Source organism: Oncorhynchus mykiss, chromosome 16 (genome assembly GCF_057628025.1).
Source record: "Oncorhynchus mykiss isolate SJ-2025 chromosome 16, ASM5762802v1, whole genome shotgun sequence".
In the NCBI taxonomy this organism is placed as follows: domain Eukaryota; kingdom Metazoa; phylum Chordata; class Actinopteri; order Salmoniformes; family Salmonidae; genus Oncorhynchus; species Oncorhynchus mykiss.
In genome coordinates, this window is record NC_143037.1 from 71,682,216 (window position 1) to 71,698,656 (window position 16,441).

The 16,441-nt window shown below is 43.8% G+C and overlaps 1 protein-coding gene across 1 annotated transcript in view; it reads right to left on the bottom strand.

The window, feature by feature from the left end:
- The window catches only part of LOC118939478 (laminin subunit beta-2-like), a 116,705-nt gene extending 108,043 nt beyond the window's left edge, over positions 1 to 8,662 (bottom strand). The window contains exons 1-3 of the mRNA XM_090201624.1: positions 8,323 to 8,662; positions 8,064 to 8,158; positions 7,761 to 7,768 (exon numbers count right to left, since the gene is read on the bottom strand). Coding sequence (XP_090057750.1) covers positions 7,761 to 7,768; positions 8,064 to 8,158; positions 8,323 to 8,662 — 443 coding nt within the window. The remainder of the gene's footprint in view (positions 1 to 7,760; positions 7,769 to 8,063; positions 8,159 to 8,322) is intronic.
- Positions 8,663 to 16,441: the final 7,779 nt, after the last annotated feature.

A 16,441-nucleotide genomic window follows, 5' to 3' on the forward strand; every position in this document is an offset into this window, starting at 1 on the left:
GATGCACCTGTACTGACCTCGCCTTCTGGTTGATTGCGGGGGGAACAGGCAGGGGCTCGGGTGGTTAATGTCCTTGATGATATTTTTGGCCTTCCTATGGCATCGGGTGCTGTAGGTGTCCTGGAGGGTGGGAAGTTTGCCCCCGGTAAAGCGTTGGGCAGACCGCACCACCCTCTGGCGAGCTTTGCGGTTGTGGGCGGTGCATTTGCCGTACCAGGCAATGATACAGCCCGACAGGGTGCTTCAATTGTGCATCTGTAAAATTTGTCAGGGTTTTCGGTGTTAAGCCACATTTCTTTAGACTTCTGGGACTTGACTATTACAATTATTCACTTTTGACAAAGTGATGTAAATGTGACATTTATCATGATAATTTGCCATAGATTAAAGTGCACTCAGGGTATTTTGCAAAGGCTGCTTGAACAAGAGAAATGGAGAAGATTCTAACAACCTAGCCATTACACACTATAGAAATTATGTTATTAAAACCAGATCTCACCCACTTAAGCTGTCCAAAATAATGTTATGGCAGGGTCCATAATTGCTATGTAGTCTTTGTAATCCTTCAAACACAGTATGATTGGTCTACATGCTGTTCTGTGCTACTGAAACATGCACGAGCAAAAAAGTAACTTTAGTATGTTAGTTAGTATGTTCATGCATAAATACTATTAATACTGTTGATGTACATTAGAAAAGTGAGTAAGAGGACCATGAATCTCATCCTTCTATCCCAGTTTCATATCTATCTATATATATATATATATATATATATATATATATATATATATATATACAGTTGAAGTCGGAAGTTTACATACTGTAACGATCGTCGTAGGTGGAAGAAGGAGAGGACCAAAGTGCCATACACTAAACAGAAAACAACCCACAACCAAGAGTGGGAAAACAAGCTACCTGAGTATGGTTCTCAATCAGAGACAACGATTGACAGCTGCCTCTGATTGGGAACCATACCAGGCCAAAAGCAGAAATACAACACAAAGAACAAAAACATCAAATGCCCACCCCAACTCACGCCCTGACCACCCCAATTCACGCCCTGCCCACCCCAACTCAAATGACCAAGCTAAAACAGAGACATAAAAAAGGAACTAAGGTCAGGACGTGACACATACACTTAGGTTGGGGTCATTTAAAACTCGTTTTTCAACAACTCCCCAAATTTCTTGTTAACAAACTATAGTTTGGCAAGTCGGTTAGGACATCTACTTTGTGCATGACACAAGTAGTTTATCCAACAATTGTTTACAGACAGATTATTTCACTTATAATTCACAATTCCAGTGGGTCAGAAGTTTACATACACTAAGTTGACTGTGTGTCACACCCTGGTCAAAGTATTTTGTGTATGTGGTGTGTATGTATGGGGATTGTAGCTAGTGGGGTGTTCTAGCTAAGTATATGGCTGTCTGAAGTGGTTCTCAATCAGAGGCAGGTGTTTATCGTTGTCTCTGATTGGGAACCATATTTAGGCAGCCATATTCTTTGAGTTTGTCGTGGGTGATTGTCCTTATTGTCCTGATGTCATTGTTCTGTGTTATGTTACACAAGTATAGGCTGTTTCGGTTTTCGTTAAGTTTATTGTTTTGGTAGTGTTTGTGTTTAGTGTGTCACTTCATTAAACATGGATTGCAATAGACATGCCGCATTTTGGTCCGACTCTCCTTCTCATCAAGAAAACCGTTACAGAATCACCCACCACAAAGGGACCAAGCAGCGTGTCAACAGGCAAGAACAGCCCAAAGTGGAGTACAGTATGGACTATACTTCTTGGGAGGAGATAGACAGGTGGGCGGTCGACCCAGTGAGAGTGCCGGAGCCCGCCTGGGATTCGATGGAGCAGTGCGCGGAAGGATATAGGAGAATGGAGTTTGCGAAGCAAGCAAGGCGGCGCGGACGGAGGCCCCATAGTCAGCCCCAAAGATTTCTTGGGGGGGGGCTCAGGGAGAGTGTGGCAGAGTCAGGAGCCAGACCTGAGCCAACTCTCCCTGTTTATCGTGAGGAGCCAAGGAGGAGACCAGAACCAGAGCCGGTGTTGGAGGTGAGCGAAACAGAGACTGTGAAGGAGTTAATGGGGAAATTGGAGGAGAGAGAAATGAGGGAGTTGCTGTGTTGGTGTTTTAAACATGGAATTCGCCCGACGGAGCGTGTCGGGGATTTGATGGCACCTGGGTCAGCGCTCCATACTCGTCCTGAGGTGCGTGTTAGTCGGCTGGTGAAGATGGTGCCAGTCTCACGTACCAGGCCTCCTGTGCACCTCCCTAGCCTTGCACGTCCTGTGCCAGCACCGCTCTCAAGATCTCCAGTACGCCTTCACGGTCTAACCCATCCTGTGCCACCTCCACACCCCAGCCCTCCGGTAGCAGCTCCCCGCACCAGGCTTCCTGTGCGTGTCCTCGGCCCAGTACCACCAGTGCCAGCACCACGCATCAGGCCTACAGTGCGCCTCGCCTGTCCAGCGCTGTCGGAGCCCTCCTCCTCTTCAGCGCTGTCGGAGTCTCCCGCCTGTTTAGCGCTGTCAGAGCTTTCCGCCTCTACAGCGCTGCCGGAGTCTCCCGCCTGTTCAGAACTGCCAGTTTGCAAGGAGCTGCCAGTCTGCAAGGAGCTGCCAGTCTGCAAGGAGCTGCCAGTCTGCAAGGAGCTGCCAGTCTGCATAGAGCTGCCAGTCTGCATAGAGCTGCCAGTCTGCATAGAGCTGCCAGTCTGCATAGAGCTGCCAGTCTGCAAGGAGCTGCCAGTCTGCAAGGAGCCGCCAGAGCTGCCTGTCTGCAGGATGCCGCCAAAGCTGCCAGTCTGCAAGGAGCCGCCAGAGCCGCCAGTTAGCATGGAGCCGCCAGAGCCGCCAGTTAGCATGGAGCCGCCAGAGCCGCCAGTTAGCATGGAGCAGCCAGGGCCGCCAGTCAGTATGGAGCAGCCAGGGCCGCCAGTCAGCATGGAGCAGCCAGGGCCGCCAGTCAGCATGGAGCAGCCAGTCAGCATGGAGCAGCCAGAGCAGCCAGTCAGCATGGAGCAGCCAGAGCTGCCAGTCAGCATGGAGCAGCCAGTCAGCATGGAGCAGCCAGAGCTGCCAGTCAGCATGGAGCAGCCAGTCAGCATGGAGCAGCCAGAGCTGCCAGTCATCATGGAGCAGCCAGTCAGCATGGAGCAGCCAGAGCTGCCAGTCGACCAGACTCTTCCAGATCTGCCAGTCGACCAGACTCTTCCAGATCTGCCAGTCGACCAGACTCTTCCAGATCTGCCAGTCGACCAGACTCTTCCAGATCTGCCAGTCGACCAGACTCTTCCAGATCTGCCAGTCGACCAGACTCTTCCAGATCTGCCAGTCGACCAGACTCTTCCAGATCTGCCAGTCGACCAGACTCTTCCAGATCTGCCAGTCGACCAGACTCTTCCAGATCTGCCAGTCGACCAGACTCTTCCAGATCTGCCAGTCGACCAGACTCTTCCAGATCTGCCAGTCGACCAGACTCTTTCAGATCTGCCAGTCAGCCAGGATCTGCCGAAACCGCCAGCCAGCCAGGATCTGGTAGATTCATCAACCTGCCTGAGCTTCCTCTCACTCCTGAGCTTCCTCTCACTCCTGAGCTTCCCCTCAGTCCCGAGCTGCCTCAGTCCCTGGCTGCCCCTCAGTCCCGATCTGCTCCTCAGTCCAGTGGGGTTCTGGGTGAGGACTACTAGGCCATGGTCGGCGGCGAGGGTGGACTATCCAGGGACGCGAGGAGAAGGGACTAAGACATTGATTGAGTGGGGTCCACGTCCCGCGCCGGAGCCGCCACCATGGACAGACGCCCACCCGGACCCTCCCTATTGTTTTGAGGTGCGTTCGGGAGTCCGCACCTTAGGGGGGGGGGTTCTGTCACACCCTGGTCAAAGTATTTTGTGTATGTGGTGTGTATGTATGGGGATTGTAGCTAGTGGGGTGTTCTAGCTAAGTATATGGCTGTCTGAAGTGGTTCTCAATCAGAGGCAGGTGTTTATCGTTGTCTCTGATTGGGAACCATATTTAGGCAGCCATATTCTTTGAGTTTGTCGTGGGTGATTGTCCTTATTGTCCTGATGTCATTGTTCTGTGTTATGTTACACAAGTATAGGCTGTTTCGGTTTTCGTTAAGTTTATTGTTTTGGTAGTGTTTGTGTTTAGTGTGTCACTTCATTAAACATGGATTGCAATAGACATGCCGCATTTTGGTCCGACTCTCCTTCTCATCAAGAAAACCGTTACACTGTGCCTTTAAACAGCTTGGACAATTCCAGAAAATTATGTCATGGCTTTAGAAGCTTCTGATAGGCTAATTGACATCATTTGAGTCAATTGGAGGTGTACCTGTGGATGTATTTCAAGGCCTACCTTCAAACTCAGTGCCTCTTTGCTTGACATCATGGGAAAATCAAAATAAATCAGCCAAGACCCCAGAAAATAATTGTAGACCTCCACAAGTCTGGTTCATCCTTGGGAGCATTTTCCAAATGCCTGAAGGTACCACGTCCATCTGTACAAACAATAGTACACAAGTATAAACACCATGGGACCACACAGCCGTTATACCGCTCAGGAAGGAAATGCGTTCTGTCTCCTAGAGATGAATGTAGTTTGGTGCAAATAGTGCAAATCAATCCCAGAACAACAGCAAAGGACCTTGTGAAGATGCTGGAGGAAACAGGTACAAAATAATCTATATCCTCAGTTACACGAGTCCTATATCGAAATAACCTGAAAGGCCTCTCAGCAAGGAAGAAGCCAGTGCTCCAAAACCGCCATAAAAATGCCAGACTACAGTTTGCAACTGCACATGGGGACAAAGATCGTACTTTTTGGAGAAATGTCCTCTGGTCTGCTGAAACAAAAATAGAACTGTTTGGCATAATGACCATTGTTATGTTTGGAGGAAAAAGGGGGAGGCTTGCAAGCCGAAAAACACCATCCCAACCGTGAAGCACAGGGGTGGTAGCATCATGTTGTGGGGGTGCTTTTCTGCAGGAGGGACTGGTGCATAACACAAAATAGATGGCATCATGAGGTAGGAAAATGATGTGGATATATTGAAGCAACATCTCAAGACATCAGTCAGGAAGTTAAAGTTTGGTCGCAAATTGGTCTTTCAAATGGACAATGACCCCAAGCATATTTCCAAAGTTGTGGCAAAATGGCTTAAGGACAACAAAGTCAAGGTATTGGAGTGGCCATCACAAAGTCCCGACTTCAATCCTATAGAACATTTGTGGGCAGAGCTGAAAAAGTGTGTGCGAGCAAGGAGGCCTACAAACCTGACTCAATTACACCAGCTCTGTCAGGAGGAATGGGCCAAAATTCACCCAAATAATTGTGGGAAGCTTGTGGAAGGCTAAGTTAAACAATTTAAAGGCAATGCTACCAAATACTAATTGAGTGTATGTAAACTTCTGACCCACTGGGAATGTGATGAAAGAAATAAAAGCTGAAATAAATAATTCTCTCTACTATTATTCTGACATTTCACATTCTTAAAATAAAGTGGTGATCCTAACTGACTTAAAATTGAATTTTTACTAGGATTAAATGTCAAGAATTGTGAAAAACTGTATTTGGCTAAGGTGAATGTAAACTTCCAACTTCAACTGTATATCCTGTCAATGCCAGTGTGTTGTGTCACAGCCGATTGTGTTGGGATGAATAACATGAATCTCAGGCATCTGGAGATTTCTTTAGTTTAATGTGCTTCACAGATACCCAACCTAAAACCACATACAAAGAGCAAGCGATGCAGAAGCGAAAGGGACATAATGTGAAAGAACCATTGATGACTTTTACCTTGATTTTTTAAAATGATTTTGTTTACATTGTGCATAAAAAGCAGTTGCCAATGACAACTGAAATGACAGTACGTGTCTCTTATCCACTCAGAAAAGTCATAATGCAAAAACTGCTTCACTTTATTTTGGTCTTGAGCACAGATTAGATTTTTCACTTTGTCAAACTAAAGACGAGATAAAACAGAATATGTCAACACTAATGAGAAGGTCACCAGAGACGTACAACGTGTGTATCTAGTGGTGTGTTCTGCTGCTATGCTCCCTGGGGCCCACTGTGAATGTCAAAACTGCTGGTCAAAACAGACTCTAATTACTATATCTAATTGGTACACTAATTAGTAACTCCCAACACAAAAATTGGTCGATGACAAATCAACAACACTTATGTACTTATTTTTAACCATTGAAAATAATTATATTGTGACATTTGTAGCATTCTTGTTATAATGGAAGTTTACAATGCATAGTGCAATTAATTAGATTGAATTGGGTTTCCAGGAATGGACTTGACTCTAGGGCTGAAAAAAAGAAAACACTGAATAATATTGAACCAATGGAAGCATCAATTTTTCCTGATGTATATAAATCCCATTTAATTATCTGTGTAATTAGATCATTAAATCAGACAGTGTTGAAGATGAAAAAAAAAAGTTAAATAAGCTCCTATTTTTGGCATCATGATGCTCTATTGAGTAACAGAACCTGAAAAGAATGCATTCATAGACAGCCAGTGTGAGGGTCTGTACTCTGGCTACAATGGAAGGGTGGTCGGAGAGTGGAAGAAGAAATATCTGTACAATTAAATAGGTACTCACACTCAAACCACAAAAAGAAAAAAACAAGGACACCGTGATGCAAAAATAAACTTCAAAAAGCAACTGCTCCTGAAAAACCAACTTCTCATTTAAAACACAGCCTGTGTGACATCGATATGATTTAGAAACATTTATTCTACTGCCAAAATTCACTACAAAGTGTAAAATATTTGCCACGGTCACACACCAGTCGGATAATTTTGAACATAAAGTCAGTCTTGCGTTTGTGACTGCTTCACAACATAAATTATGCTTGGAATTGTTTCAATCCTGCCCACAGCTGGCAGCACAAAAGTAAATCAATTTGGAGTGCAGCTTATCACGACCCAATGGTAATGTCAGAGGTAAAGTTGGGTTGATGTTGGATATCCTAATGGAACTACAGAGGCCCCTTATCAGCAACCATCACTCCTGTTATTTCAGTGGCACGTTGTGTTAGCTAATCCAAGTTTATCACTTTAAAAGGATAATTGACCGTTAGAAAACACTTTTGCAATTATGCTAGCACAGCTGCAAAGCTGTCATCAAGGCAAAGGGTGGACATTTTGAAGAATCTCAAATATAAAATATATTTAGATATAACACTTTTTTTGGTTACTAAATGATTCCATGTGTGTTATTTCATAGTATTGATGTCTTCACTATTATTCTACAATGTAGAAAATAGTACAAAAAAAAAGAAAACTGGAATGAGTAGGTGTGTCCAAACTTTTGACTGGTAATGTATATGTTCAATAACTTAAAATATTGTATTTTCAGCTGTTTGAAGCTGGTGTACAAAAATCTTAGGGTTAGGTTATGGTTTAGGACATGGTATTCCCAAGGATCCCTTTTAGCATCTACCAATCATCAATGATTGTGACCCGTGCAATTCAATTGGAGACTGAATATTTAAGTACTTTTTTGAGTAATATTCCTTGAATTATTATTTGGTGAAATGTCTAAAGTTAACATGCAACATGATCAATCGAATGTTAATCAAAAAGGACTAAATTATTAAATAAGAAACATTTTCAATCATATAATCACTTTTAAAGATCATATTTTCTGGCGATCATATAGCTAGTCTTTCCTCACCTGAATCACCAGCATGTCCTGCCGAAGGTCATCTCCCTGTTTGAAGATAATTCTTACAGGGGGACCTGGAGGACATGAAGAGTCCATGCGGGCAAAAGCCACAGAGGCTTCTTCTTGGAGGCCATAACCTTGCACCTGTTCAGCTAGGGTTGTAGAGATTGGAGGACTGGGATTGGTACCGGACAGAGAGAAGCGACCGTTAGCGAATTATGATTATGAAATGACAATCAACAACAGTGATAATTAAAATAATTCAAGTTTAAGTTCAACTCAGGAATCCTTGACGTTAGAGTGACAGCAAAAACACACTATGGTTAAAAATGTCTCTTCCTGCCATACAGACACTGAAAAAAACCTTACCAGGATGCTGCCTGCCCTGATGCGTGGGTCAAAGGGCATTTGAAAGTATGATGGGAGATTCCATGTCCTCAGGAGCTCCTGAAGCCTCTGGGCAACTGAGAAACAAACATCAAGAAAGTAGCAGTCAATAAGGTCAACTGGATAACCACTCCACAGTACACAGCAATATATTTATTCCACTATGACCCAATGGGAGGTTGACTAAATGTTTTATTGTTGTTCTACGCTCAACATCCCAGGTCAGAGGTCAGAACCACACCTGTGGATGGGAGGTCAGTCTTGTCAGGGTAGTCTCTTGACCACCTCACATAGAGCCTACACGGCCTGCACCTCTCAGTCATGAAGCTGCTCAGAATGACCTGGCCACAGCCCAGCAGGTAGGCCTCCAGCACCACGGCCACAGCCCAGCAGGTAGGCCTCCAGCACCACGGCCACAGCCCAGCAGGTAGGCCTCCAGCACCACGGCCACAGCCCAGCAGGTAGGCCTCCAGCACCACGGCCACAGCCCAGCAGGTAGACCTCCAGCACCATGGCCACAGCCCAGCAGGTAGGCCTCCAGCACCACGGCCACAGCCCAGCAGGTAGGCCTCCAGCACCATGGACACTGCCCAGCAGGTAGGCCTCCAGCACCATGGCCACTGCCCAGCAGGTAGGTCTCCAACACCATGGCCATACACCAACAACAGAACTGTCAACCTGACACCTCACTGTGCAGGTACCAGAAGAAGAAGTGTCCAGTTCTCTTGCTCTGCAGTCAAGAAGAAAGTGCATGTATTTAAACTATAGCTTATTTATGTTGTTAATTTATTACAAGAATAGCAGGGTGCAGGGTCACTCCAGTAATCACAATGAACTGTTTCCTTGGAAATGAAAAAATAAACCGTATAAGTTCACACACTCTGAGAGCTCTTTGGATGAGTTCTCTAGTCAGGAAGCTGTCACGGTAAGGCCCCACTTTGAGATCGCCATTGGATTTTCATTTACTGTGCTAGTTCATGTTGTACAGCCCAACTTTGAATTCTTTAAAACAAGCCAGGGGTTATACGTACACAAACACACAGTACTGTAGATATGTGGTGGTGGTGGATTTAGTACTGTAGATATGTGGTAGTGGTGGATTTAGTACTGTAGATATGTGGTAGTGGTGGATTTAGTACTGTAGATATGTGGTAGTGGAGGATTTAGTACTGTAGATATGTGGTAGTGGTGGATTTAGTACTGTAGATATGTGGTAGTGGTGGATTTAGTACTGTAGATATGTGGTAGTGGTGGATTTAGTACTGTAGATATGTGGTGGTGGTGGATTTAGTACTGTATATATGTGGTGGTGGTGGATTTAGTACTGTAGATATGTGGTAGTGGTGGATTTAGTACTGTAGATATGTAGTAGTGGTGGATTTAGTACTGTAGATATGTGGTAGTGGTGGATTTAGTACTGTAGATATGTGGTGGTGGTGGATTTAGTACTGTATATATGTGGTGGTGGTGGATTTAGTACTGTAGATATGTGGTAGTGGTGGATTTAGTACTGTAGATATGTGGTAGTGGTGGATTTAGTACTGTAGATATGTGGTAGTGGTGGATTTAGTACTGTAGATATGTGGTAGTGGTGGATTTAGTACTGTAGATATGTGGTAGTGGTGGATTTAGTACTGTAGATATGTGGTAGTGGTGGATTTAGTACTGTAGATATGTGGTAGTGGAGGATTTAGTACTGTAGATATGTGGTAGTGGTGGATTTAGTACTGTAGATATGTGGTAGTGGAGGATTTAGTACTGTAGATATGTGGTAGTGGAGGATTTAGTACTGTAGATATGTGGTAGTGGTGGATTTAGTACTGTAGATATGTGGTAGTGGTGGATTTAGTACTGTAGATATGTGGTAGTGGATTTAGTACTGTAGATATGTGGTAGTGGAGGATTTAGTACTGTAGATATGTGGTAGTGGTGGATTTAGTACTGTAGATATGTGGTAGTGGTGGATTTAGTACTGTAGATATGTGGTAGTGGTGGATTTAGTACTGTAGATATGTGGTAGTGGTGGATTTAGTACTGTAGATATGTGGTAGTGGTGGATTTAGTACTGTAGATATGTGGTAGTTGTGGATTTAGTACTGTAGATATGTGGTAGTAGTGGATTTAGTACTGTAGATATGTGGTAGTGGAGGATTTAGTACTGTAGATATGTGGTAGTGGAGGATTTAGTACTGTAGATATGTGGTAGTGGTGGATTTAGTACTGTAGATATGTGGTAGTGGTGGATTTAGTACTGTAGATATGTGGTAGTGGTGGATTTAGTACTGTAGATATGTGGTAGTGGATTTAGTACTGTAGATATGTGGTAGTGGTGGATTTAGTACTGTAGATATGTGGTAGTGGAGGATTTAGTACTGTAGATATGTGGTAGTGGTGGATTTAGTACTGTAGATATGTGGTAGTGGTGGATTTAGTACTGTAGATATGTGGTAGTGGATTTAGTACTGTAGATATGTGGTAGTGGTGGATTTAGTACTGTAGATATGTGGTAGTGGTGGATTTAGTACTGTAGATATGTGGTAGTGGTGGATTTAGTACTGTAGATATGTGGTAGTGGTGGATTTAGTACTGTAGATATGTGGTAGTGGAGGATTTAGTACTGTAGATATGTGGTAGTGGTGGATTTAGTACTGTAGATATGTGGTAGTGGTGGATTTAGTACTGTAGATATGTGGTAGTGGTGGATTTAGTACTGTAGATATGTGGTAGTGGTGGAGTAGGGGCCTGAGGGCACACAGTGTGTTGTGAAATCTGTGAATGTTTTGTAATGTTTTATAAACTGCCTTCATTTTACTGTACCACGGGAAGAGTAATGGGTTTCCATAAATACAAATACAAAACTGCAAATTGCACCTGCTCCGAGCACTTTGTCTGGGTATGCACTGCCCAGCTCCCCCACCAGCTCCCCCACCAGCTCCCCCACCCCAGCTCCCCCACCAGCTCCCCGTCTCCCTCTCCTGCTGAGTCTGACTCGCTAGTAGAGGTGCCTGTTGGTGACTAGCAGCGCTGCTAGCTGAGGCATCGCCATCAGGAACAGTGTGCCCTTCACTGCTCTCCTCCGCCAATGACAGTTCTCTGGCTCGTTCTGGGTTCGATTCACCATCTTTCTCTGGATTTTTTTGGGGGGACTTGAAAAATGTCCTCAAACTCGATGACCTTTTCACTAGCTGACCACCACTACCAAGACCTGTGTCAAGATCAGTTGCTTACAACACCGGCCCTCTCCATAACCTCTATGTACAAATAAGAGAGCAGGTCTGGAACCAGTTTGGCAGGATATGACGATTACACAGAAGGATCACGGCGTTTTTACGTGACTGTCTTTCTGGGGGGGCTGGAGAAACAACAAGGCTTTTTTTTCTAGAAATAACGAGGCCTCTTGATTTGACACTGATCACTTTTATTAGAAGGGTTACAGTGTGAACAGTGAAACAATGAATACATCATGCCACGAGGGGTACCGGATCAAGGCAAATAGGTGCCGGAACAAACAAAGTCAAATCTGAGAGGTTAAGCACTGGTTTTACCTGAGCATAACCCAAAAACAAAGGACTAAATAGCCTACTCTGTTGTTTAAAATTTTGTTGTCATGACTGATTGCGCTTATTGCTTCGAGTAGAACTGACATGCTTGGAACACTACCGAAAAGTGCTATTTGCATGTGAAAAATGTATGCTATATGTTGTATTTGCAATAGGCCTATTGACAGCCTAAGCACTTTTTATCGCTCTCTTCCTCTGGCCTTGTCCTGTACCCCCTTTCCTTGTACAGTGTCGTGAAAAAGCACTTTTTATCGTTCACTTCCTCTGGCCTTGTCCTGTACCCCCTTTCCTTGTACAGTGCCGTGAAAAAGTATTTGCCCCCTTTCCTTGTACAGTACAAATTTTTGCATATTTTCAATACTGAATGTTAGCAGCTCTTCAACCAAAACCTAATATTAGATAAAGGTTTACCTTATTAAATTGAATTAAGAAATTAACATTATGCAACAGCCAATTCCCCTGTGTTAAAAAGGAAATGTTCCCTTTACAACCAATAACTGGTTGTGCCACCTTTGGCTACAATGACTGCAACCAAATGCTTCCTGTAGTTGTTGATCAGTCTCTCACATCGCTGTGGGTGAATTTTGAACCACTCTTGCACAGGGGGGGGGGGGGATCTCTATGCACAGGGTAGCCTAGTGGTTAGAGCGTTGGACTAGTAACCGGAAGGTCGCAAGTTCAAACCCCCGAGCTGACAAGGTACAAATCTGTTGTTCTGCCCCTTGAACAGGCAGTTAACCCACTGTTCCTAGGCTGTCATTGAAAATAAGAATTTGTTCTTAACTGACTTGCCTAGTTAAATAAAGGTAAAATAAAAAACTCTCAGGGTCCTTCATACTCACACACTGCATCACACTGCATCATCTGCTCAGTCACACATAACATGCACATACAGTGCATTCAGAAAGTATTCAAACCCCTTGACTTTCTCCAAATTTTGTTACGTTACAGCCTTGTTCTAGAATGTATTAAATCGTCCCCCCCCTCATCAATCTACGCACACTAAATTTTTTAAAAATTATTAATTTTTGCTAATGTATTATAAATTAGAAACAGAAATATCACATTTACATAAGTATTCAGACCCTTTACTCAGTACTTGGTTGAAGCACCTTTGGCAGAGACTACAGCCTCGAGTCTTCTTGGGTAAGATGCTACCAGCTTGGCACACCTGCGTTTGGAGAGTTTCTTCCATTCTTCTTTGCAAATCCTTCTGACAATGGACTATGGAACTAGTTGAGAATCTATTCATAACTTACTGCAGCATGGTAGATTGCCATGGTAACAACACAACACAGACCCCTGGCTTAAACCCTGCCAATATGAACTGGATGAACTGGAGTCTGTGGAGCAGGTTTCCATATAACCTCTAATGAACTGGGCCCAGATTTAGAAAACCTTCTTCTTACAAAACTGCCATTTTTTCCTTAACTATAAACTTAAGAAGAAAATGAAGCAAAGTTGCTATTCCTCACAAAAAGGTTATTGGAAAGGTTATTGTGCTATTTCTTATGTGATTCTTGAAAAAAAAGGTTATTGGATTTGTTCTTAATTCCAAGATAGCTAAACACTTGTCCTAAATTTAGGGCAGTGAGAGATTAAGCTCATTAAAGCTCATTCAACATGTTTAATTCACTCACAAACTTCATCAGAAAGTTTCTGTATTGATTATTTTAAACACACAAAGGTGTTTTAGAACAGTAATCTCAGTATGAAATATGATAACGTGATTGCCATTGCTAACTAAAATGGTTGCCTAGCAACAAACATTTTAAGATTTTTATAAGAAGATATTTTAAAAGTTCATAAGAAAATCATAAAATCTTAAGATATTGTTGAGGAATTGCACTTACGAACTATCTTATGAACATCTTATTTTTTTTCTTAAGATGCTTCTTAAGTGTTTGAGTAAGAAATGATTTGTGAATCTGGGCCCTGGAGTCTGTGGAGCAGGTTTCTATATAACCTCTAATGAACTGGAGTCTGTGGAGCAGGTTTCCATATAACCTCTAATGAACTGGAGTCTGTGGAGCAGGTTTCCATATAACCTCTAATGAACTGGAGTCTGTGGAGCAGGTTTCTATATAACCTCTAATGAACTGGAGTCTGTGGAGCAGGTTTCCATATAACCTCTAATGAACTGGGTTGTGTGCATGTCTTGTCTCTCATTGGACACATGGCTCTCAAATGACTATGGCATGTAATATCAAGGCATGTGTTTTCAGTGCATGGTCAAATAGTAGTCTTGTTTGGCCAGGTTTATGCAAGCCACTGCGAAGCTAATGCAATACAGTGGCTAACAGGGCACTGACATACCAAAAAGTGCCAGTACTCCTAACGTAATCATTTTAAATGCTAATGTATTCTGACAACGAACTATGAAACTAGTTGAGAATATATTAAGTACTTCAGGAAATTAACTAGATCGATGGGAACAACCAGCGGCAGTTCTAGCTTGTATGCCCCCCCCCCCAAAAAAGCACCATTCTGCACTAACTAATTTTTATTCAGACATTTGGAACAACACAAATACATATTCGTAACATTTAAAACTATAAAAATATATACACAAATAAGACTCGTAAAATATCAAAAATAAGTAACAATGACAAATAGAAACAAATTTGTGTTGATTTGGCACTGGAGCATCATTGCATTACCCGTCCCCCAACACCGTCAACTAAGAGTCAACCCCCCAAGGGGGGGATTGGCGCCCCCCCCCCCCTTGGGTTGTGCCGTGGCGGAGATCTTTGTGGGCTATACTCAGCCTTGTCTCAGGATGGTAAGTTGGTGGTTGAAGATATCCCTCTAGTGGTGTGGGGGCTGTGCTTTGGCAAAGTGGGTGGGGTTATATCCTTCCTGTTTGGCCCTGTCCGGGGGTGTCCTCGGATGGGGCCACAGTGTCTCCTGACCCCTCCTGTCTCAGCCTCCAGTATTTATGCTGCAGTAGTTTATGTGTCAGGGGGCTAGGGTCAGTTTGTTATATCTGGAGTACTTCTCCTGTCCTATTCGGTGTCCTGTGTGAATTTAAGTGTGCTCTCTCTAATTCTCTCTTTCTCTCTTTCTTTCTCTCTCTCGGAGGACCTGAGCCCTAGGACCATGCCTCAGGACTACCTGACATGATGACTCCTTGCTGTCCCCAGTCCAGCTGACCGTGCTGCTGCTCCAGTTTCAACTGTTCTGCCTTATTATTATTGGACCATGCTGGTCATTTATGAACATTTGAACATCTTGGCCATGTTCTGTTATAATCTCCACCCGGCACAGCCAGAAGAGGACTGGCCACCCCACATAGCCTGGTTCCTCTCTAGGTTTCTTCCTAGGTTTGGCCTTTCTAGGTAGTTTTTCCTAGCCACCGTGCTTCTACACCTGCATTGCTTGCTGTTTGGGGTTTTAGGCTGGGTTTCTGTACAGCACTTTGAGATATCAGCTGATGTACGAAGGGCTATATAAATTGATTTGATTTGATTTGATTTGAAAATGGGCTATATTGTAAAAAATGTGGAACATTTTTTTTGCTTTTTGGTCACAATTTCAGGTTAGGGTCAGGCATTAGGGTTAGGGTTAGGGTCAGGCATTAGGGTTAGGGTTAGGGTCAGGCATTAGGGTTAGGGTTAGGGTTAGGGTTAGGGTCAGGCATTAGGGTTAGCCGTGTGGTTAATGTTAGGGTTCGTTTTTAAATCAGTGTGGTTAGGGTTTGGTTTAACATCCAATTTCATGACTCTGTGGCTGTGCCAGCCAGTGACCACTCTGCAGAGCTGCCTTCATGACAATAAATGCCAACCTGAGTTTTATCCAAGGGATACCTGGCCAAGAAGGCAGCTGCTCCTGTATGAACAATAATGTAAGATATAATAACATACTCTCAGAACGTTCAATATAAAATACAACACCTGCCTGTTGATCAATGAGACCTATAAGCAATAGACCAATAAGAAAGAGAGTTCCAAACCTCTCTGCCAATAACAGATCGTTTTCAGTTTTCCCCTCCCCACTCCACTCCCAGACAAGTCCAAGCAAAATTATTGCTTGAGAAATGACTCTTTGATTTGATTTGATTTGACATTACCATCCCCTAACACCGTCAACCAAGAGTAACGACTACATTACCCATCCCCCAACACTGTCAACCAAGAGTCAAGACTACATTACCCATCCCCCAACACTGTCAACCAAGAGTCAAGACTACATTACCCATCCCCCAACACCATGAACCAAGAGTCAAGACTACATTACCCATCCCCCAACACTGTCAACCAAGAGTCAAGACTACATTACCCATCCCCCAACACTGTCAACCAAGAGTCAAGACTACATTACCCATCCCCCAACACCATGAACCAAGAGTCAAGACTACATTACCCATCCCCCAACACCGTGAACCAAGAGTCAAGACTAAACCAATTCACCTTGGTGCTGTGCAGACTGGTTTTATATTATTATTAACAATTTCGCACAAACTAGAAAAAAATGCAACAATATGTCTGTGAAACTATATATTCACAGTATTATGAATGAATTGTGGTTTACTTGGTTGCATTTCGTAGTATGACTGATTTGACTAATTCCGTTAGTACTGTACAAAGTTAGAGGTGCACTATTTGATAGATTCCCCCGCTCCCCCTACCTCGGGCTTCCAGTTGGGAGACCTGAGGTCAACCTACCCCCGCCCCCCTCCCCATCTCGTACTTCTGAGTGGGAGACCTTTCCAGGCAGTAGCCTGCCTAGCTCACAAACTGGAATCAGGGCAACCACTCTGGTTAATTGACCCACAGTCCCACACGGTGACATGATATCATT